This window comes from Hyperolius riggenbachi, chromosome 12, assembly GCF_040937935.1.
Source record: "Hyperolius riggenbachi isolate aHypRig1 chromosome 12, aHypRig1.pri, whole genome shotgun sequence".
Taxonomy (NCBI): Eukaryota; Metazoa; Chordata; class Amphibia; order Anura; family Hyperoliidae; genus Hyperolius; species Hyperolius riggenbachi.
The window spans coordinates 209123166-209146158 of record NC_090657.1 but is presented as its reverse complement, the minus strand read 5'-3'; the positions used below and the strand labels follow the sequence as shown (position 1 = coordinate 209146158).

The 22993-nt window shown below is 47.1% G+C and overlaps 1 protein-coding gene across 5 annotated transcripts in view; it reads left to right on the top strand.

Moving 5' to 3' along the window:
- Positions 1 to 21793, top strand: part of LOC137541808 (actin-related protein 2/3 complex subunit 1B-like) — a 71929-nt gene extending 50136 nt beyond the window's left edge. For all 5 annotated transcript variants that reach the window (XM_068263323.1, XM_068263325.1, XM_068263322.1 and 2 more), the window contains 4 exons: positions 15163 to 15238; positions 16150 to 16343; positions 20982 to 21072; positions 21161 to 21793. In XM_068263323.1, coding sequence (XP_068119424.1) covers positions 15163 to 15238; positions 16150 to 16343; positions 20982 to 21072; positions 21161 to 21166 — 367 coding nt within the window. In that variant the 3' untranslated portion in view covers positions 21167 to 21793. The remainder of the gene's footprint in view (positions 1 to 15162; positions 15239 to 16149; positions 16344 to 20981; positions 21073 to 21160) is intronic.
- Positions 21794 to 22993: the final 1200 nt, after the last annotated feature.

Here is a 22993-nt window from a genome sequence, read left to right as displayed (position 1 = left end):
AAAATGTGGGGAAAAAAATAATTATTTTTCAGTTTTCGGCCATTATAGTTTTTAAATAATGCATGCTACTGTAATTAAAACCCATGAAATGTATTTGTCCTTTTGTCCCGGTTATAAAACCATTTAAATTATGTCCCTATCACAATGTTTGGCGCCAATATTTTATTTGGAAATAAAGGTGCATTTTTTTCAGTTTTGCGTCCATCCCTAATTACAAGCCCATAGTTTATAAAGTAACTGTTATACCCTCTTGACATAAATATTTAAAAAGTTCAGTCCCTAAGGTAACTATTTATGTATTTTTTTTAATTGTACATTTTTGAATTTTTTTTTAATTACAAAAAAAAAAAAATGGGGAGTGTGGGAGGTAATGAGTTAATTTTTTGTGTAAAAATCATTTATTTGTATGTGAAAAATGTGTAGGGTGTAGTTTACTATTTGGCCACAAGATGGCCACAGTAATTTTTGTTTTAATGCGACCTCCAAGCGTCCTTCCGGAAGCTTGGAGGAAGTATAAGGAGGCTGGACACGTGAGTTTTTTCTCACAATGATCGCGCTGCCCATAGGAGAGCAGCGGATCATTGTGGGGCTTAGATCAACGAACGGGAATGGATTTTCCCGTTCATTGATCTCCGGGCGAGCGGGCGGCGGCGTGTTTACTAGCGGCGGGCGGCGTGTTTACGAGCGGGAGCGCGGACAGCGTCGGGAACGCGGAAAGTACGGATTTCTCCGTCCCTGGGGGTTAAAGGATGGAAAAAGGGACGGAGAGATTCGTACGGGCGGGGGTAAAGTGGTTAAGGATGTATCCAATAAAAAAACAGCAAACAGAAATTATCAACAGCTTTCATATTTGGGATTGGTAAAGAGGACCACAAGAGCCACTATCCCGTGGAAAGGTAGACAACCAACAAGGGCAGTGGCGGACACAGCCAGCAGTGGGCCCCTGTGCAAAATTGCAACTGCAGGCCCCTACGACCTGCGTCGCGCAGAGCGCGCCGTGGAAAAAAATGGGTGTGGCTACAACCTGTGGCAAAAAAAGGTGCAGATAGAACCTGCGGCGCTTAGTGCCGCGGCAAAAATGGGCGTGGCAATGACCGGATGAGGGCGGAGCTAACTGTAATTTAAAGCGAACCCGGGGTGAGGGTTTTTTTTCCTTTTAAACAATACTAGTTGCCTGGCGGCCCTGCTGATCTATTTGGCTGCAGTAATAAACTGAATTACACCAGCAACAAGCATGCAGCTAATCTTCTCAGTTCTGACAATATTGTCAGAAACTCCTGACCTGCTGCATGCTTCTTCAGGGTCTATGGTTGAAAGAATAAGAGGCAGAGGACCAGCACGGCAGGTAGGCAACTGGTATTGCTTAACAGGAGAGAAATATGGCAGTCTCAAGATTATTCTCACCTCAGGTTCCCTTGAAAAGTGCAACGCAAAGACAGTGGGCCCAAGTTTTGGTGACCCTTTCCCCAGAAAATTCACATAATTGTGCAGGTTTGTCGGCAGATATGCCCAGAAAATACGTGCAATCATGTCGGCAGATATGCCCTGAAAATACATGCAATCATGTCGGCAGATATGCCCAGAAAATACGTGCAATCATGTCGGCAGATATGCCCAGAAAATACGTGCAATCATGTCGGCAGATATGCCCAGAAAATACGTGCAATCATGTCGGCAGATATGCCCTGAAAACACGTGCAATCATGTCGGCAGATATGCCCAGAAAATACGTGCAATCATGTCGGCAGATATGCCCAGAAAATACGTGCAATCATGTCAGCAGATATGCCCAGAAAATACGTGCAATCATGTTGGCAGATATGCCCAGAAAATACGTGCAATCATGTCGGCAGATTTGCGCAGAAAATACATGCAATCATGTCGGCAGACCTGCCCAGAACATACACCTGCTAATATAAATAAAAAAACAAAAACATTTACTCACCTGCAGCAGCAGACCTCCTGTCCCAGCCATCATCCGGCGCGCAGCTCCCATGGGTGGGTGGGTGGGTGGATAGGTAGCCTGGTGGGTGGGTAGGTAGGTAGGCAGCCTGGTGGGTGGGTAGGTAGGTAGCCCTTAGCCGGGTGAGTAGGTAGCCTGGTGGGTGGGTGGGTAGGTACCCGGGTGGGTGGCTGGTTAGCTGGGTGGGTAGGTAGCCTGGTGGGTGGGTAGCCGGGTGGGTAGGTAGCCTGGTGGGTGGGTGGGTAGGTAGCCCGGTGGGTGGGTAGGTAGGTAGCCTAGTGGGTGGTAGCCTTTGGTAGCCCTTAGCTGGGTGGGTAGTGTCACAGACCGCTAGGCCGGTCTGCGGGTGGGTCAGTCGATCAGCGTCAGAAATCCTCTCACACGGTCATTTGTTCATCACGAAGGGTAACCCGCGTTCGCAATTTGATGAACTGACTCGCGAAGGGAGCGTTCTGCTACCAACCGACTCACCACACACATATACAATTCAAAGATCTGCCACCAAGCGAGTTACACAGCCCGCTACTGTAATTATACTAGGACTTGGAGAACGCTCTATTAGCAGTATGCAGGAATCTGGGTCAGATCTGACTATCTGAGCCGGATTCACGCATACGGGTTATAAATGTATACTTCTATTAAACACAGGGTAGCGAGTTCAGGAGAATAGGTACGATTGTGTATGTTCAGCAACAGGTCATAACCGCTAAACGATTGTAAAACGTTTAATAACAAAAATGCATTACATACAGTTATATACACCAATTAACATATACACAGAGCTTAAAAATAAAAAGGAATAAAATCAGAAAATTCTTACTTAGTTATGCTGAGCAGTCCATTTGAAGAATGAAGAAAATAGTCCAGTTTAAAGGTAGGCATTCAGGTTAAAAGTCCTTTGTACACAACATGCGCCCGGTTCTCCGTGAGCACATGTCTAGACTTCCCTGCTCGATGGAAATTGAAGAACTGAGGCAGAGTTCCTCGCAAACACTTTTTACTGACCTCAGTTTTGGGGCGGTCACTACCTGGAAAGTAGGTGTGTTTAAGGCAGGGTTCCCTCCTGGAAGCCAGGTTGCCACCCTCAGACTTAGAGCAAGAAATGTACCAATTTATTAATAATTTGTGTGACTCGGCCCAAGATTAGTGTATCGCAAATTCAAGCCCATATTCATAAGCAGCATGCGACTCTGTATTAAATGAGGCTATACATGCCTAGTCTAACAAATTCGCTCTACGCATGCCGGATAAAGTGGTTTCTCTATTGATTCCTGATAGCTAGAGAATGATAATTCATGTGAATTATAGACCTGTTTCCTAGGTATCAGGAAATGTAATTTTGGTCTTGCTGTGCCAAACCTATTTTGATTTATTAATAAAGTAAATGTTCCCATTGTGTGAAGCTATGAGCTTGGAGGGAAATTTTGAATCTCAACCAGTTTGAGCTGGTTTGGTGGAGATGAGCTGAGCGACCAAATGGCTGCTCCCCAGGGGAGTTAGCCACTTGCTAAATTCCTTCCTGACCTGAACAGGATGTGGGGGGGAAGGTCACTGTACTCTCTGCAATGCTCTCAGAAGAAGAGCAAAAGAAAGGTATTTGTTATTCTACCCAGGGCTGACAGTAACTGTGCACGACCATGCGAAAATCGTTGGCGTTTACGCGCACGACTTTCCGTAATGTTCGTCACAGGTAGGTAGCCTGGTGGGTGGGTGGGTAGGTAGCCTGGTGGGTGGGTAGGTAGGTAGCCTGGTGGGTGGGTGGGTAGGTAGCCCTTAGCCGGGTGGGTAGGTAGCCTGGTGGGTGGGTGGGTAGGTAGCCGGGTGGGTGGGTAGGTAGCCTGGTGGGTGGGTAGGTAGCCTGGTGGGTGGGTGGGTAGGTAGCCGGGTGGGTGGGTAGGTAGCCGGGTGGGTGGGTGAGTAGGTAGCCGGGTGGGTGGGTGAGTAGGTAGCCTGGTGGGTGGGTAGGTAGCCGGGTGGATGGGTAGCCTGGTGGGTAGGTAGCCTGGTGGGTGGGTTGGTAGCTAGCCCGGTAGGTAGGTAGGTAGCCTGGTGGGTGGGTGAGTAGGTAGGTAGGTAGCCTGGTGGGTGGGTAGGTAGCCGGGTGGGTGGTTAGATAGTCGGGTGGGTAGGTAGGTAGGAAGCCTGGTGGGTGGGTAGGTAAGTAGGTGGGTAGGTAGCCAGGTGGGTAGGTAGGTAGCCGGGTGGGTGGGTAGCTATCCGGGTGGGGGGCTCGACTCTTATCCTCCCCCCCTCCCTCACCTCGGGGGGCCCCCCTCCTGGTATGCGCGGTGGGAGAGCGGCAAATACAGGAAGTCTCCGGGGCTCCAGGCAGGCGCTAGAGGCTCAGCTGCTTGGTCTCCAATATGTCTCCAACTCTGTATACTGCTCGCTACTTCCTGGTTTAGTAGCGAGCCGTATATAGAGTTGGAGACATCTGAGACCAAGCGGCCGCTGAGCCTCTAGCGCCTGCCTTGAGCCCCGGAGACATCCTGTATTTGCCGCCCTCCCGCCGCTCCCGAGGTGAGGGAGGGATGGAGGGAGGATAGGAGTCGGGGCCTCCCAGGGAAAATAAAAAAAAATATATTAAAAAAAAAAAAAAAAAACTTAACGGGCCCCTGAAGCAACGGAACTTCAGGGGCCCTCGTGCACGGCCGTATGTCCGCCACTGAACAAGGGGAGGGGGAGTTGTCCTTAATAAAGTTTTCAACTGGGTTACCTTGGACAAAGTGTGGAGTTTCCTCTATGTAGTGTTGCTTTGTAGATTGGCTGTCTGTGGTTGAGCTCTGTATGCAGGGGTGCTGCTAAGGTTATGGTGGCCCCAAGCAGCAAGTGATTTGTGTCCCCCTCCATGCGTTCCTCATGGCCCCACTCTAACGCCAAGTCTCACCACTCTCCTGCCAGCCTCATAGCTCCGGTTACCATGGATACTTCTGGGCAGCGCCTCTGATGTCATGAGAGGCGCCGGTCAGAAGTAACCATGGTGAAAAGACGCAAAGCTGGCAGGAGGAGAGCAGTGAGATTTAGCGCTGGATCAGGGCACGCGAGTTACGGCAGAAAGGGCTGGTTGTCATGGAGCACAAGGCAGCCATCGGGGTCAGCGAGGCCCCCTCTAAAGTAAGGCCCCAAGCAGGGGCTTGCCTTGCTTGTCCCCTGTCAGCACCCCTGACTGTATGCATTCTAGGAGAGAGTGCAGTATATCCACTACTTGCTTAGTAAAATTACAACATTTTGTTGCTCACTACTGCTCGATTCACATGAGACAGGTGAGAAACCAAAGTCCTTGTACTGGCTTAGGGTTACGAGTTGTGGTCTAATTGAAGGTCAGTACCTGCGTGCATGTAGGGCCGAATTAACCTGGGGACCCCCCTAACAGACACCCCCCTCACCAAAGTGTCATTAGGGACTGCTGCCAAATTCCCAAAACCAGCCCCTAGGGCACTTGAGCCAGCTGTCAGACCCTAAGTCTCCCGCCAATTCTTTTGTGGTCCCCCTACATAGTTTTCACCAGTGTAACAACCATTCTGTCCTGGCTGGTGCTCTCCTCCTTTGGTTCGTGCATTCCCACCTTTGACCTCAGAGGGGTGCCTGTCTTCCGTGACCCAGCACATGTTATTACTCTTTATGCCACTGGGTCACTGAAAAGATGCGTCCTACCGAGATGAAGATGGAGCCATGGACTAATGGAGGAGCGCAGCAGCCAGTACAGATAAGTCGCTACACTGCTGAAAACTTTGCAGGGGCCCGGGGGATCACAATAATGTTGGGAGAGATCTGGGGGGAAGGCTGTCAGTCTGCTCAGCATTCATGGGCAATTTCTCAGGTTACCCCTGTAGTAGCACCAGCTCTGCATGCATGAATATGTCATTGGGAAGAAGGGACAGATAAGTAGCTGCAGTCCTCAGGGTGGGATAGTGTTGGGCTTGGTTATGGGTTAGCATCTGGTTAGGAGTTACCAGGCATATTTATAAATGTCTACAGCTTCCTGATGCTACTGCCTGAAAAACAGTCATCAGGTTCAATTTATCAGTACATTTGAGTGACATTTATACAGGTCCAGCCCAGTATATTTGACAAACGTTCCATCCCTCTGAGGAATTACAGAGCTGTAAATATTCCGAAGTGAAGGTTGTGTCATTTCTCTCAGCCTCGCCCTGCACATAATTCTGAATGTGCATTCTAGACAGGAATCTAAGCACCCGCCTGCTGAGAGGGTCTCAAGGCAATGTTAACTAACACATTGGCCTCAATTTTGGTAGGGTTTTCAAACAAATTACCGTACCTCATGTACGGTAATTTACCTCATGAGGTAATGACATTTAGCAATTCTGCTAGGTTTTAGTCGTGTTTTACCTCATGCAGTAATTTATAAGGTCATTTGTGAGGTAATTTGCATTCATTTTACCGAAAATAGCTATTCTCATGAAAATTAGGGGGCATGTTAGCACATAATTTACCAATCAGTTTAAGACCTGCCTGTACCTGGAGGTAAAGTCAATTTGTATGCATTTTGGCGTTTTTAGTGGAATTCCTATTCAGGCTGTGCAATAGAGAAGAATAGTAGAAATAAAACTCCAAATCTTTACTAGATTTTTTTAATAAGGGATACCTCTAAATATACATACCGGTATATAAATTTTCATAGGTTGCAACATAATCAAATACACCTTCCCCCATCAAAAAAAACTTTAAATTCCTAACTTATGGAAGACAATTAAAGATTACTATTATTTATTTACTGCATGGTTACCACTGAAATACAGCACGTTTTACCGCATGTTCGGAAATGCAGAAAAATCTTTCAGAATTGCTAAAAAAAGAGGAAAATACTGCATGAGGTATTTTACCTACAAAAAAATATTTACTGTACCTCACGTAGCTACCAGAACTGAGGCCATTAAAGGGAACCAGAGAGGAAGCACCCTTGTGTATTTTACCATGTATATCAGTAAGAACATTAGAGAAAACACTTACCATGCTCTCTGTTTCCTCCTCACTGCTAAAAGTGTCTGTTAACAGCAGTCTCAAGAATCCCAGACTGAGCAATTAAATCTGGCTTTGCTGGGAATGATTATTGCTGAGTCATTATAGCAAAGCCACAAGGGGGCAGGCTTGGGCTTGAAATAACACCACAGAAGACAGACTTAGCTATAATCTTTCTGTAGCAAAGCTAGACGGAGCAGCCTGACTTCTCAGTCGGGGATTCTTATCAGACGTGATAACAGTCAGATTACACAGAGAACAATGAAACAAAGGGCAGATTAGGTGTTTACTGTCATGTTCCCACTGATTTATAAGGTAAAATACAAGAGGGTGCTTCATCTCTGGTTCTCTTTAACCTCACGGATGCTAATACACACACATTAACCAATTCATGTTTTTCCGACAGTATATCTAGGCGCCCGGAGACTTAGTCTTAGCTCCAGGAGTGTAGATATACATTTCTCGCATCTCGATGCGATCGTTGCTGCACGGTGCTACCAAGCACTTTCACGTCACCACCCGTTAGTACACAGATCAGTGAATGGGAGCACAGTTTCCATTCACTGATCTAAGTGCCTGTGATCAGTGATCACCAGCATCAGTGAGATCCCGGCGGTCATTGACAAAAGAGAAAGTAACGCATACAAATATACATGACTTCCTCTGTGTATTGTTCAGTACACAGGTGGTATAAAAGTGGGGAGCATCTAGTGGCCAAATAGCAAAATTACACCTACCGTATATACATTACAATGATAAAAAATACATAAAATAATCCCTATTATAATGGGATTATAATAATCCCATTCATTAATCCCTTAGATCCATTCCCATAGTTAAAATAAAACACTTTTATTTAAAAAAATTATTATAAAAAGGTGACATTTAAAAAAAAAAATCATAAATACGTAGTTACCTTATGGACTCAATTTTTTTTAATGCGTATGTCATGTATGAGTATATTATTGTTATTTTTGCAAATATGGGGTTGTAATTAGTGACAGATGCAAAACGGAAAAAAATACACCTTTATTTCCAAATAAAATATTGTCGCCATACATTGTACTAAGGGCATATTTTAAACACTGTAATAACCGGGACAAATTGGCAAATAAAATGTATGGTGTCAGGAACCGGCCCGCGGCACGCCTGCGTATACGGTTCCCGACTGCGGGTTTGACCAGATTAAGCGGGGAACAGCCTTATTTAAGCTACAAACAAGGCTGGAACCCCTCAAACACTTCTCACTGCCACCACTAGCTGTTCGCTAGACACTTCCACTCTGCTGTCGAGTCCTCAGCGCGCACTCCGCGTTTTCGTATTTGGGTCAGCTTTGCGCTTAGGCCAAATACGGGAACGCCACGCACCCACACACACACACAGTTGCAATCTTACACTGTCGTGAAGCAAAGACCCACTAACAGTCGTTCCGAACGATACTGTTAGCCACTCTGCTGTCGCTACTCGCACTGGCGTTGTTCGTACGTTGGGTCAGCTGCGCGCTTAGGCCAACGTATGACAAACGCCCCCACACACAATGCAATTACAATTTCATACGGTAGTGTTGCTCAAGCGTACAATTAGGCATGAAACTTATACACGGTTACACTTCAGTCTCTTCTAGGCTATGAGTGTTAGTTTAGTACGGCAGAAGTCAAGCTTATTAAATAATAATTTAATATTCCAGAAAAACATAGAACAGTGCAGAACTTAATATATACAGAAAAATTACAAAAAACAAAGTAAAAATAGTTACAAGATAAAGTTACAAAGATAACACACAAAGCGATTTTGCTTACCAAAATAAAGGGAAATAAACGTACCAGCGTATCGATCTGGTGTTGTTGCGGGCGGTACGCACTTCTGGTCAGGAACCAGGTTAGTTCTAGCCGTGTGAGCTACCTCCAAGAACTACCAGTTGTGGCTATCCTAGCTGCGGTTTTATACTATGAAATACGCCTGGAGGCTGTAAGCCTGTGTGGACGGGGGGAAGCTAGATTTAATAACATCCTCAGACATAATTTGATTTCCCAGGTAAAAGTCTACTATACATCAAAGATTGTGAAGTTAGGCTTTCAACTCCAGGTGAGAACTTGATTAAGGCGTTTTCCTGTCTCCGTTCTCAGACATAAATGGGATTTCCAGAGATCCACATACATGAAAAGGGTACTATAGCACACACACAAAACAAAAGACTTCCTTCACTTCCAATCTCCCCAGGTTACAGGTGACAATTGATTAAGGCTTTCACATTGCAGCAGGATGTCCTGTGTGATAGGTGACTGGTCGTATTCACTGAAGACCTCTTTAGATGCAAATGTAGGTCTAGTGACCCACCCACACAAATACAGGAACAGTCAATGAATCTAGCCTGCATCTCTACACCTTTGACATACCACAGCAGATATAAAAACGGGAAAATGAAAATATATTACTGTATTATCCTTAACAGCATCAGCACCCCAATATATCTCCACACCTCCGCCGTTAACTTGGTGCAAGGCAGACGATCTTCCCAGATCATCCTGCCAGCACCTACACTGTTGGGTCTGCTTGACGGGACAGCCCGTCCGCATTCCCATGATTGCTCCCCTTCCAGATGGCGCTGGCAGGTGAATCTAACGCATCATCCTGCCAAAGCCTACATTGACGGCCTGGCCGGGTGGGGAAACCCTTTAGCATCCTCAGGAGGGTTCCCCACCTGTCAGTTAGCTCCAAGCTACACGACTGGAAAGCTAGGTCAGGTTGCTGCAATGTGTCGTTGCCCTTGGCAACCTGACGTAACCAACCAGGGGAATGTGGGTCAGTGGCGACCGTGAATTCGCAACCATAGAGACTGTGCTGCAACTGGGGAAGGGTTCCAACCGTCGCTACACGCACTCTCTCTATAGTGGCAGGAGCTATCTCTCGGTCCCTTTGGGGAACGAGTATCTGCCGGTCTGCCTCCTCCACTTCGGACAGCTCCGAGGGAATAACTTCCCAGAACCCTCTCAACCTGCCCCTCCCAGCTGGTGACCTGCTGGCTAGCCCCCTGAGCTCTTCCAGGCTGCTGTCAAATCGAACAGCCCCAGAGAGCTCAGTGCTGCCTGTCACACATTCTAGGAAGGCTGCAGACGGAGAGGCTCCTGGGCCATCCGGGCCAGGTTCCGAATTGGATGTGGCTGACCCAGCAACATTTGCCACTTCGGTGGACAGTCCCTCTGCTGTAGACCCGCTAGCACTGCGGGTTACCACTGCAGCTGAGGGAGTGCCCACCTTACACACATCATAAATCACGTCACATTTTGTCTTAAAACCATCTGAAGGGGAAAGATCTGGCCTGGTGCCGTCTGCCCCTTCAGTGGACAGTCCATCTGCTGCAGCCCAGCGAGCGCCGCTGGTTACTCCGGCAGCTGACGGAGTGTCCACATGACACACAGCATTATGTAGCACAACACATATGCCATCAGCATTATCATCCCTACATATATTGTCATTTGGGACATCACATAAAACCTCCACATTATCTGTATCATTACACACATTGCTACTCAGCACTTCACAATTATCATCAACAGTTCCTGCATCGATCGCCTCGATAGTCCGTGCGTCATAAATGACATCATCAGTTTCTGCATTCTCTGTGTCAACAGGTCCCACTCCAGGCCTAGGCACTGGAGACTCACTAGGGCTGGCTCCTAGTACACAGTCCATAGCCCCTGGGGCCTCTCCAGCACTCCCCACTTGCACAGCATTATCAAACAGTACCTTGCAAGAGTCCAGAACTTCTGCTGGGGATGCAGGCTCCACAGGGTTTGGAGTAGGCTCATACCGGGCCACTAACCGTCCCAGGTCAGTACCCAGCAAAACGTTGGTGGGGATTTTGTCAGTTACCCCAACTTCTTTCAGTCCGCTGCCGGCCCCCCAATCCAGGTGGACCAAGGCGGTGGGTATTGCTGGGGTGACACCCCCAATTCCTCTGACAGCAATCATTTTCCCAGGTATGTACTGCTCTGGGTTCACAAGCTGGGGATGTATGAGAGTCACTTCTGCTCCAGTGTCTCTCAGCCCAGTGGCAACTGTACCACCAACCGTGACAGGTTGCAGATTCTCTGCATAGCTACCTGCATTCCGGGTGGCACACAACGCATTCCGGGCCCCGCCAGAGTTTGGGGCTTCCTTCTTCTTTTCTGGGCACGTAGCACTGATGTGACCCGGTTTGTTACAGGCAAAACATCTCCGAGTGTCAACGGTGGCTGTTCTACCTCCAGGCGGCTGCGGGACTTGGCTTCGCTGGGTGCTCAGAGGAGAAGGTCTCGCAGGCTTTTCTCCCTTCCAGCTGGGCGCCGTAGTCCTCCGAAAATCAGATGCTCGATTGGACGTGTAGGCATCAGCAACTTTCGCGGCCTCATCCACGGTCTTTGGCTCTCGGTCCCGTACAAACTGCCGGACCTCAACAGGACAAGTGTGGAGGAACTGGTCTTTTATTATCAGTTCCTGCAGGGCATCAAAGGTCTCAACCGCCAGTCCTTTTACCCACTGCTGGAAGGCAGTGCGCAGGTTGCATGCATGATCCAGGTAACTGTCATTAGGACCTCGCTGCACTGTCCTGAAACGTTTTCGATACACCTCTGGCGTGAGGTGGTATCGCGCAATGATGGCTTTCTTAATCGCCTCAAAGTCTGTTTCTTCCTCCTGGGGGAGACTCACAAACGCCTCCAGGGCCTTGCCTCTCAGCCCTGGTGTGAGGTATCTTGCCCACTGCTCACGGGGCACCCCATACTGCCGACAAGTCCTTTCAAACCCCTGTAGGAAAGTGTCTATGTCAGAGTCCTTGTCCATAGCGGGGAACTTATCCAGGGGGATTCTGTGGACTCGCTCACCTTCGCGTTCTGCGGGTCCAGCAGACCGGTTCTGCTGCTGAAGTTTAGCCAGCTCCAGCTGGTGTCGCTGTGCAACTTGTTCCCTCTCGGCCTGGTGTCTTTCCCTCTCGGCCTGGTGTCGCCGTTCCGCGTGTTCCTTCTCTGCCTGTCGGTGCAGTAGGATCAGCTTTAGGCGCAGTTCGGGCTCAGCCGAACCTAGTAGCTGTAGGTCGGCTTCCAGAGATGTCATCTCCAAGTTCGGTGGATCATCCAGGACATCGTCTCCACTCGCATTCTGTGGCAGGAGCGATTCCTCCTCTGTCGTGTCGTGAGCTGCATCCGCTGACGTTGAAGCACGGGCTTGCTCTGCCGCATCATGCTCCTCGAGCGCACGAACTAACTGCTCCTTAGTCTGGCCGCTCACCGTCTCGATGCCTTTGTGCTCACACAGGTTGAGTAGTATCTCCTTGTTTTGCCTTGCATAGCTGGATGCTTTCTGAGCCATCGTGTTGCAAAAAATAAAAGGAAAAAAAAAAGGGGGGGGGGAAGGGAAAGCAAAACACCAAGTGTGTATCTTTGAACAAAAAAAAACGTATATAGATTCTGCACTGAGTAGACTTCTGTAGGCTAGTTGCTTCTAGCAAGCTTTCAGCCTTTAGTACTCAGAATAGCGAGCTAAACTGCGTACTAATGTACTAAACGATCCCACCACTGCCAGCCAATTATGTCAGGAACCGGCCCGCGGCACGCCTGCGTATACGGTTCCCGACTGCGGGTTTGACCAGATTAAGCGGGGAACAGCCTTATTTAAGCTACAAACAAGGCTGGAACCCCTCAAACACTTCTCACTGCCACCACTAGCTGTTCGCTAGACACTTCCACTCTGCTGTCGAGTCCTCAGCGCGCACTCCGCGTTTTCGTATTTGGGTCAGCTTTGCGCTTAGGCCAAATACGGGAACGCCACGCACCCACACACACACACAGTTGCAATCTTACACTGTCGTGAAGCAAAGACCCACTAACAGTCGTTCCGAACGATACTGTTAGCCACTCTGCTGTCGCTACTCGCACTGGCGTTGTTCGTACGTTGGGTCAGCTGCGCGCTTAGGCCAACGTATGACAAACGCCCCCACACACAATGCAATTACAATTTCATACGGTAGTGTTGCTCAAGCGTACAATTAGGCATGAAACTTATACACGGTTACACTTCAGTCTCTTCTAGGCTATGAGTGTTAGTTTAGTACGGCAGAAGTCAAGCTTATTAAATAATAATTTAATATTCCAGAAAAACATAGAACAGTGCAGAACTTAATATATACAGAAAAATTACAAAAAACAAAGTAAAAATAGTTACAAGATAAAGTTACAAAGATAACACACAAAGCGATTTTGCTTACCAAAATAAAGGGAAATAAACGTACCAGCGTATCGATCTGGTGTTGTTGCGGGCGGTACGCACTTCTGGTCAGGAACCAGGTTAGTTCTAGCCGTGTGAGCTACCTCCAAGAACTACCAGTTGTGGCTATCCTAGCTGCGGTTTTATACTATGAAATACGCCTGGAGGCTGTAAGCCTGTGTGGACGGGGGGAAGCTAGATTTAATAACATCCTCAGACATAATTTGATTTCCCAGGTAAAAGTCTACTATACATCAAAGATTGTGAAGTTAGGCTTTCAACTCCAGGTGAGAACTTGATTAAGGCGTTTTCCTGTCTCCGTTCTCAGACATAAATGGGATTTCCAGAGATCCACATACATGAAAAGGGTACTATAGCACACACACAAAACAAAAGACTTCCTTCACTTCCAATCTCCCCAGGTTACAGGTGACAATTGATTAAGGCTTTCACATTGCAGCAGGATGTCCTGTGTGATAGGTGACTGGTCGTATTCACTGAAGACCTCTTTAGATGCAAATGTAGGTCTAGTGACCCACCCACACAAATACAGGAACAGTCAATGAATCTAGCCTGCATCTCTACACCTTTGACATACCACAGCAGATATAAAAATGGGAAAATGAAAATATATTACTGTATTATCCTTAACAGCATCAGCACCCCAATATATCTCCACATATGGCTTTTATCCACAGTAGCACTTTTTTATTTTTCAAATCTGTTTTTATTAAGTTTTAACAATGAAAAAAATAACAGTAAACATTTTCCAATAGTAACCTGATAAGGCTACAGTTGTGCCAACCAGATAGAAAAAGTACATCTCGATTTCAGGCATACAAAATTGTCACAGGTTCAGTTGGATCTATGCATAACTTGGTAGAATACAAAGAAAAAGAACAAAAAAAAAAAAAAAAAAAAAAAAAAAGGAAAAGAATAAAAAAAATAAAAAGGGGGGGGGGGGGGGAGGAATGGCCAGCATTAGTGTGATTGCCACACCTGAGCAAAGAAGAGAAGAAGGGAAGGAGTGTAGGGCTTTTTATTGGGGGTGGGAGGTTACCCAGGCCTCCCAAGGATCCCATATCTCACAGTAGCACGTTTTATTTTAAAACTATAATGTCCAACAACTAAGAGAATTATTTTTTTTTCCATTTTTTTCTTATTATTACCATTAAAATTATTCTTAGTAAAACATACCACCCAAAGAAGGCCTAATCGGTGGTAAAAAAAAACAAAAAAAAACAAAACAAGAAATAGATAATTTCATTGTGATAAAAAGTGATAAGGTTATTGATGAATGAAATGGAGGACCGCTGAAATGTTAAAATTGCTCGTCCATAAGGGGAAAACCCCCTTAGTGGTGAACTTATTAACACAACGAGATCTGCTGCATTGTAAGCTTCAGACTACTGTTGCTGTTTAACACCCATCCTTTGCTCACAACACTGGCTACTCATCAAATGGAGAATCCTCTTCACAAATGGCATGGCAACATTCAAATCCAGCACGACCTAGGCCCCTGAAGGATTTATTGCAACTGAGTCACACCTTTCACAACCTCAGATCAACACGATAACTTGACCACCTTCAGAGTCCAACTCAAAACCTTTGGAGCCAGAGCCTTCTGTCATGCTGCCGCTAACCTTTGGAACGCCTTGCCACATCCAATCAAGACAGCTCCAACCCTGGAGATGTTAAAATAAAAGTCACCTGTTTAGTCTGGCACTTATGAGTATGTAGCTTTTTTCCCCTGTAACACATCACACACTACAAGAGCTCTGGGAAAGGTTTGAGGTTTTCTGGGAGGGGATAGTTTTAGTCGTGGAGGGGATGATATTTAGTTGTCTGTATGGAGGTTTGGTTGAAGGATGGTGTTATGAAGCTGTGTTTACCAGTTGTGGAGTAGCCAGAGCTATGAGAAATGGTGTCATTGTGCAATAAGCACCTGCTCAGAGTGTTTCCTGTCTTATCTATTCCAGAGTCAGTGAGCTGAAGACTGAAAATCTGCCCTTCCTGTGTGTTCTATTTGTGGCGGAGTCCCGGCTGGTCGCTGCTGTAAGCTGAGCTGTGTTCTAGATCTCATTTTCCTCTAGTTCCTGTGCTGCTCCTGTACTCAGAGGTCACTGGAGGTTATTGTCACACTGAAGGTAGCAAAATGTACATCAATACATTGTTCCCTGCATACCACATGGGAGTATCACTAACCGGTGTGACAGGGCCTAAGCTAGCCTAGCCTATACTGGAGATGTGAGGCGAGAGGACATTTGGGGTTGGGGAGTTGCAATTTCTGCTAAACTAAGAGGACCTGTCTCTTATCAGTCAGACTGAGAGATGTGGAAATTCACCCGTGACCTGTTTGTCTCTCTGGCAGGAGTATAGTTACAAGGATAAGTACATAGTAAATCAATTGAAGAGTCCGAAAAGTTTTTTTTATAAAGATGAACTTAAATATTTAATGTATCAAAAAAGTGCAAAAATTGGTTCACAAATGTTCAAAAATGTTCATCTTTATACATGACATCCCATGAAAAGGTGCAACAGCAAAATAGCTAGATCAACTGTAAATAAACACCGCACACAGGTAGGACCGACCAGGGTGTATATAGTGCAGATGTACACAATTGTTTGTGAAGGCCTTAGGAAGGGTCTACCCGAAACAAGTCAACGTTGTCGTCTCTCTCTAAACAATTGATCTTGCTATTTTGCTGCTGCACCTTTTCATGGGATGTCGTGTTTAAGGATGAATTTCTTTGAAGATTTTTTTAACCAATTTTTGCACTTTTTTGATACATTAAATATTTAAGCTCAGCTTTATAAAAAACTTTTTGGTTTCGTCAATTGATTTACTACGTATTTATGTATTTATCCTTGTATCTGTTCTGGGGAATAGTTGGTGTAGTGGCGTGCCACTAAGGATACATTTTTCTCTGGTCTCCTCATCTACATAAATACTGTCTCTCTGGCAGGGCCATGACTGTGCTCCCTACCTCTTCTCCTACTCTGGGCCTGGCAGTATCGAGCTCCTCAACAGGATTGATGCGCAGAAGCAGAGCGCCAAGTCTGCTGTATCCGCCATGCAACACTTCCGCAATCTGGATAAGAAAGCTGCACAGGAGGGGGACGCCTCAGACAGTGACACACTGCACCAAAATTCCATCAGGTGAGTACCTCATCAGCCAGTCAGAGACCAGCTATTGTTCTTCTACAAGAAGGATTAAAATGACAGCGGCTGGTGATGGTGAGTATAGCCGAACCATATGACAATCCCATGAAGACACTTACAAAAGTGTGGTATAAATATGACACAATACATATATGTGAAGCACTGTGTGTCACATTATACATATACAGGGGTTGAACAAAATAATGGAAACACCTTGAAAATCAACAAATATATATGTTAATATGGTGTAGGTCCACCTTTTGCAGCAATTACAGCCTCAATTCTCCAAGGTATTGATTCATACAAATTGTGAATTGTTTCCAAAGGAATTTTAGCCCATTCTTCAGTTAAAACACCCTCCAGTTCTTTTAGAGACGATGGCGGCGGAAATCGACTTCTTACTTGAATCGCTAATAAGGATAATAAATGCTCAATAATGCTGTCTCTCCTTTCTGTGTGCACAGTATATACACCATGCTTTCTCTCCTCCTCCCTGTGTGCACAGTATATACACCATGCTGTCTCTCCTCCTCCCTGTGTGTACAGTATATACAACATGCTGTCTCTCCTCCTCCCTGTGTGTACAGTATATACACCATGCTGTCTCTCCTCCTCCCTGTGTGCACAGTATATATACCATGCTGTCTCTCCTTCCTATGTGCACAGTATATACACCATGCTGTCTCTCCTCCTCCCTGTGTGTACAGTATATACACCATGCTGTCTCTCCTCCTCCCTGTGTGCACAGTATATACACCATGCTGTCTCTCCTTCTCCCTGTGTGCACAGTATATACACCATGCTGTCTCTCCTTCTCCCTGTGTGTACAGTATATACTCCATGCTGTCTCTCCTCCTCCCTGTGTGTACAGTATATACACCATGCTGTCTCTCCTTACTGTGTGCACAGTATATACACCATGCTGTCTCTCCTTACTGTGTGCACAGTATATACACCATGCTGTCTCTCCTTACTGTGTGCACAGTATATACACCATGCTGTCTCTCCTCCTCCCTGTGTGCAAAGTATATACACCATGCTGTCTCTCCTCCTCCCTGTGTGTACAGTATATACACCATGCTGTCTCTCCTCCTCCCTGTGTGCACAGTATATACACCATGCTGTCTCTCCTTCCTGTGTGCACAGTATATACACCATGCTGTCTCTCCTCCTCCCTGTGTGTACAGTATATACACCATGCTGTCTCTCCTCCTCCCTGTGTGCACAGTATATACACCATGCTGTCTCTCCTTCTCCCTGTGTGCACAGTATATACACCATGCTGTCTCTCCTTCTCCCTGTGTGTACAGTATATACACCATGCTGTCTCTCCTCCTCCATGTGTGTACAGTATATACACCATGCTGTCTCTCCTTACTGTGTGCACAGTATATACACCATGCTGTCTCTCCTTACTGTGTGCACAGTATATACACCATGCTGTCTCTCCTCCTCCCTGTGTGCAAAGTATATACACCATGCTGTCTCTCCTCCTCCCTGTGTGTACAGTATATACACCATGCTGCCTCTCCTCCTCCCTGTGTGCAAAGTATATACACCATGCTGCCTCTCCTCCTCCCTGTGTGCACAGTATATACACCATGCGGTCTCTCCTCCTCCCTGTGTGCACAGTATATACACCATGCTGTCTCTCCTTCCTGTGTGCACAGTATATACACCATGCTGTCTCTCCTCCTCCCTGTGTGTACAGTATATACACCATGCTGTCTCTCCTCCTTCCTGTGTGCACAGTATATACACCATGCTGTCTCTCCTCCTTTCTGTGTGCACAGTATATACACCATGCTGTCTCTCCTCCTCCCTGTGTGCAAAGTATATACACCATGCTGTCTCTCCTTCCTATGTGTACAGTATATACACCATGCTGTCTCTCCTTCCTGTGTGCACAGTATATACACCATGCTGTATCTCCTCCCTGTGTGCACAGTATATACACCATGCGGTCTCTCCTCCTCCCTGTGTGCACAGTATATACACCATGCTGTCTCTCCTCCTCCCTGTGTGTACAGTATATACACCATGCTGTTTCTCCTCCTTCCTGTGTGCACAGTATATACACCATGCTGTCTCTCCTCCTTCCTGTGTGCACAGTATATACACCATGCTGTCTCTCCTCCTCCCTGTGTGCAAAGTATATACACCATGCTGTCTCTCCTTCCTGTGTGCACAGTATATACCATGCGGTCTCTTCTCCTCCCTGTGTGTACAATATATACGCCATGCTGTCTCTCCTCCCTGCGTGCACAGTATATACACCATGCTGTCTCTCCTCCTCCCTGTGTGTACAGTATATACACCATGCTGTCTCTCCTTCCTGTGTGCACAGTATATACACCATGCTGTCTCTCCTCCCTGTGTGCACAGTATATACACCATGCAGTCTCTCCTCCTCCCTGTGTGCACAGTATATACATCATGCTGTCTCTCCTTCTCCCTGTGTGCAAAGTATATACACCATACGGTCTCTCCTCCCCCCTGTGTGCACAGTATATACACCATGCTGTCTCTCCTCGCTGTGTGGACAGTATATACACCATGCTGTCTCTCCTTCATGTGTGCACAGTATATACACACCATGCTGTCTCTCCTTCCTGTGTGCACAGTATATACACCATGCTGTCTCTCCTCCTTGTGTGCACAGTGTATACACCATGCTGTCTCTCATCCTCCCTGTGTGCACAGTTTATACACCATGCTGTCTCTCCTCCTCCCTGTGTGCACAGTATATACACCATGCTGTCTCTCCTCCTCCCTGTGTGCACAGTATATACACCATGCTGTCTCTCCTCCCTGTGTGCACAGTATATACACCATGCTGTCTCTCATCCTCCCTGTGTGCACAGTATATACACCATGCTGTCTCTCCTCCTTGTGTGCACAGTGTATACACCATGCTGTCTCTCATCCTCCCTGTGTGCACAGTTTATACACCATGCTGTCTCTCCTCCTTCCTGTGTGCACAGTATATACACCATGCTGTCTCTCCTCCCTGTGTGCACAGTATATACACCATGCTGTCTCTCATCCTCCCTGTGTGCACAGTATATACACCATGCTGTCTCTCCTCCTTGTGTGCACAGTGTATACACCATGCTGTCTCTCCTCCTCCCTGTGTGTACAGTATATACACCATGCTGTCTTTCCTTCCTGTGTGCACAGTATATACACCATGCTGTCTCTCCTCCCTGTGTGCACAATATATACACCATGCTGTCTCTCCTCCTCCCTGTGTGCACAGTATATACACCATGCTGTCTCTCCTCCTTGTGTGCACAGTGTATACACCATGCTGTCTCTCCTCCTTGTGTGCACAGTGTATACACCATGCTGTCTCTCCTTCCTGTGTGCACAGTGTATACACCATGCTGTCTCTCCTTCCTGTGTGCACAGTATATACACCATGCTGTCTCTCCTCCTCCCTGTGTGCACAGTATATACACCATGCTGTCTCTCCTCCTTGTGTGCACAGTGTATACACCATGCTGTCTCTCCTTCCTGTGTGCACAGTATATACACCATGCTGTCTCTCCTTCCTGTGTGCACAGTATATACACCATGCTGTCTCTCCTCCTTGTGTGCACAGTGTATACACCATGCTGTCTCTCCTTCCTGTGTGCACAGTATATACACCATGCTGTCTCTCCTCCTCCCTGTGTGCACAGTATATACACCATGCCGTCTCTCCTCCTCCCTGTGTGCACAGTATATACACCATGCTGTATCTCCTTCCTGTGTGCACAGTATATACACCATGCTGTCTCTCCTCCTCCCTGTGTGCACAGTATATACACCATGCTGTCTCTCCTCCTCCCTGTGTGCACAGTATATACACCATGCTGTCTCTCCTCCTCCCTGTGTGCACAGTATATACACCATGCTGTCTCTCCTTCCTGTGTGCACAGTATATACACCATGCTGTCTCTCCTCCTTCCTGTGTGCACAGTATATACACCATGCTGTCTCTCCTCCTCCCTGTGTGCACAGTATATACACCATGCTGTCTCTCCTCCTCCCTGTGTGCGCAGTATATACACCATGCTGTCTCTCCTTCCTGTGTGCACAGTATATACACCATGCTGTCTCTCCTCCTCCCTGTGTGCACAGTATATACACCATGCTGTCTCTGATCCCTGTGTGCGCAGTATATACACCATGCTGTCTCTCCTCCTCCCTGTGTGCACAGTATATACACCATGCTGTCTCTCCTTCCTGTGTGCACAGTATATACACCATGCTGTCTCTCATCCTCCCTGTGTGCACAGTTTATACACCATGCTGTCTCTCCTCCTTTCTGTGTGTACAGTATATACACCATGCTGTCTCTTCTTCCTGTGTGCACAGTATATACACCATGCTATCTCTCCTTCCTGTGTGCACAGTATATACACCATGCTGTCTCTCCTCCTCCCTGTGTGCACAGTATATACACCATGCTGTCTCTCCTTCCTATGTGCACAGTATATACACCATGCTGTCTCTCCTTCCTGTGTGCACAGTATATACACCATGCTGTCTCTCCTTCCTGTGTGCACAGTATATACAACATGCTGTCTCTTCCATCCCTGTGTGCACCGTATACAGTATATACACCATGCTGTCTCTTCCCTCCCACAGCCAGCTCTCAGCCCTGGATGCCGGTGACAGCGCTGGATTTGTCTTCAGCAGCACTGGGGTGGACGGGGCGCTGGGGATCTGGACCATTAAGGTTATACAGAGATTGCTGTGTGTGTGTGTCTCTTGGGGTGTCACAGAGATCATCCCAGGGTCAGCTAATCCTTCTCTCTGTATTTCAGATGTGAGCAGACTGGGGCCTCCGGCAGCGGATATGTGATGTGATATGTGACAGTCTGGAGTGGACAGAGAATGTCAGACATTTCTGGCAGCAGAAGACTTCCGGAAGCTTGGCATGGGTGCCAGCTTCCCTCTGCTACCAAATATAACATCTTGTGTAGCCGTGAGACCATGCATTACAGATGTGTTCCCATGCCCTGACTCCGGTTTTGTTTACTGCCTGTACGTGATGTCCCAGAATTCCACAGACTGTTCTGCAGAACCCCCCTCGCATTACCCACACCGTGTCCTAATAATTCCAACATTGTACCCCAGAGTTTTTAAGGGCTGATTCACAAAACATATCTGTTGAGTCATCTCACCTTACTTATTAACTTACAATTTATCAGTCTCAAAGGACCACTATCGCGAAAAAAGTAGGCAGTTGAAATCTGACAGAAACGACAGGTTTTGGGCCAGTCCATCTCCTCGTGGGGGATTCTCAGGGTTTTCTTTGTTTTCAACAGCATTTCCTGAACAGCAGTTACAAAGACTATCTTGACAAAACTGTGTGCAAATGAGTAGGGAGGCTGTCTTGTATCTTACCAATTTAGCAGTTAAACTGCTGTTCGGGAAATGCTGTTGAAAACAAACAAATCCCTGAGAATCCCCCACGAGGAGATGAACTGGCCCAAAACCTGTTGGTTCTGTCAGATTTTTTTACTTTTGCCTACTTTTTTGCGATAGTGGTTCTTTAACACATGATTTGTGTCTCCTTATCTGTTTATCTCATAAATTATCTCTCTATATTTGTTTATCTCATGCATTAGCTCACCTTAAAGAGAACCCGAGGTGGGTTTGAAGAATATTATCTGCATACAGAGGCTGGATCTGCCTATACAGCCCAGCCTCTGTTGCTATCCCAAACCCCCCTAAGGTCCCCCTGCACTCTGCAATCCCTCATAAATCACAGCCACACTGCTGACAAACAGCTTGTCAGAGCTGGCTGTGTTTATCTCTATAGTGTCAGTCTGCTGCTCTCCCCACCTCCTGCAGAACTCCAGTCCCCGCCTGCATCCCTTCCCTCCCTGCTGATTGGAGGGAAGGGACGGGGGCAGGGACCGGAGCTATGCAGGAGGCGGGGGAGCAGCTGAGACTGACACTACAGATGTAAACACAGCCTCACAGCACGGCTGTGATTTATGAGGGATTGCAGAGTACAGGGGGAGCTTAGTGGGGTTTGGGATAGCAACAGAGGCTGGGCTGTATAGGCAGATCCAGCCTCTGTATGCAGATAACATTCTTCAAACCCACCTCGGGTTCTCTTTAAGGAGCCTATACATCAGACGATGTATGGGCAGATCGACCAAGAGACAGATCTCTCTCTGATGGAATCTGGTTGGAGAGAGATCTGTTGCCTGCCCATACACCGCAGTCCAATTCCCAATCGATTTTAGCATGAAATGTCTCGGGTATCAGCCTTGTGACACCACATCCGCCGCCTCTGGCGCTGTCCCCCCAATGTAAAATGTGCTCCGTGCAAAGTACTTTACCTGTTGGGAGTCCGCCGCTGGCTCCAGGCTCCATCCTCAAACACGCACCCAGGCCCGGATTTACACAGATGTCCTTTCACCTTAAACTCCCCCCTCCATGGACCTACAACCCCCCCGCCGAACTGCACCACAAATGTGCTGGCTGGCCCAGCTGTCACTTTTTCCTTGCCTGTCATAGGCAGCTACAGGTGTCCCTTAGCATTAGGTAGCCAGAGGCACCCTCAGTATTAAGAAGCTAGTGGTGCCCCACCAGTGGAATGCCGAGAGCTGGGTGAGTAACCTCTCGTTTACGCTCTGCTCAGG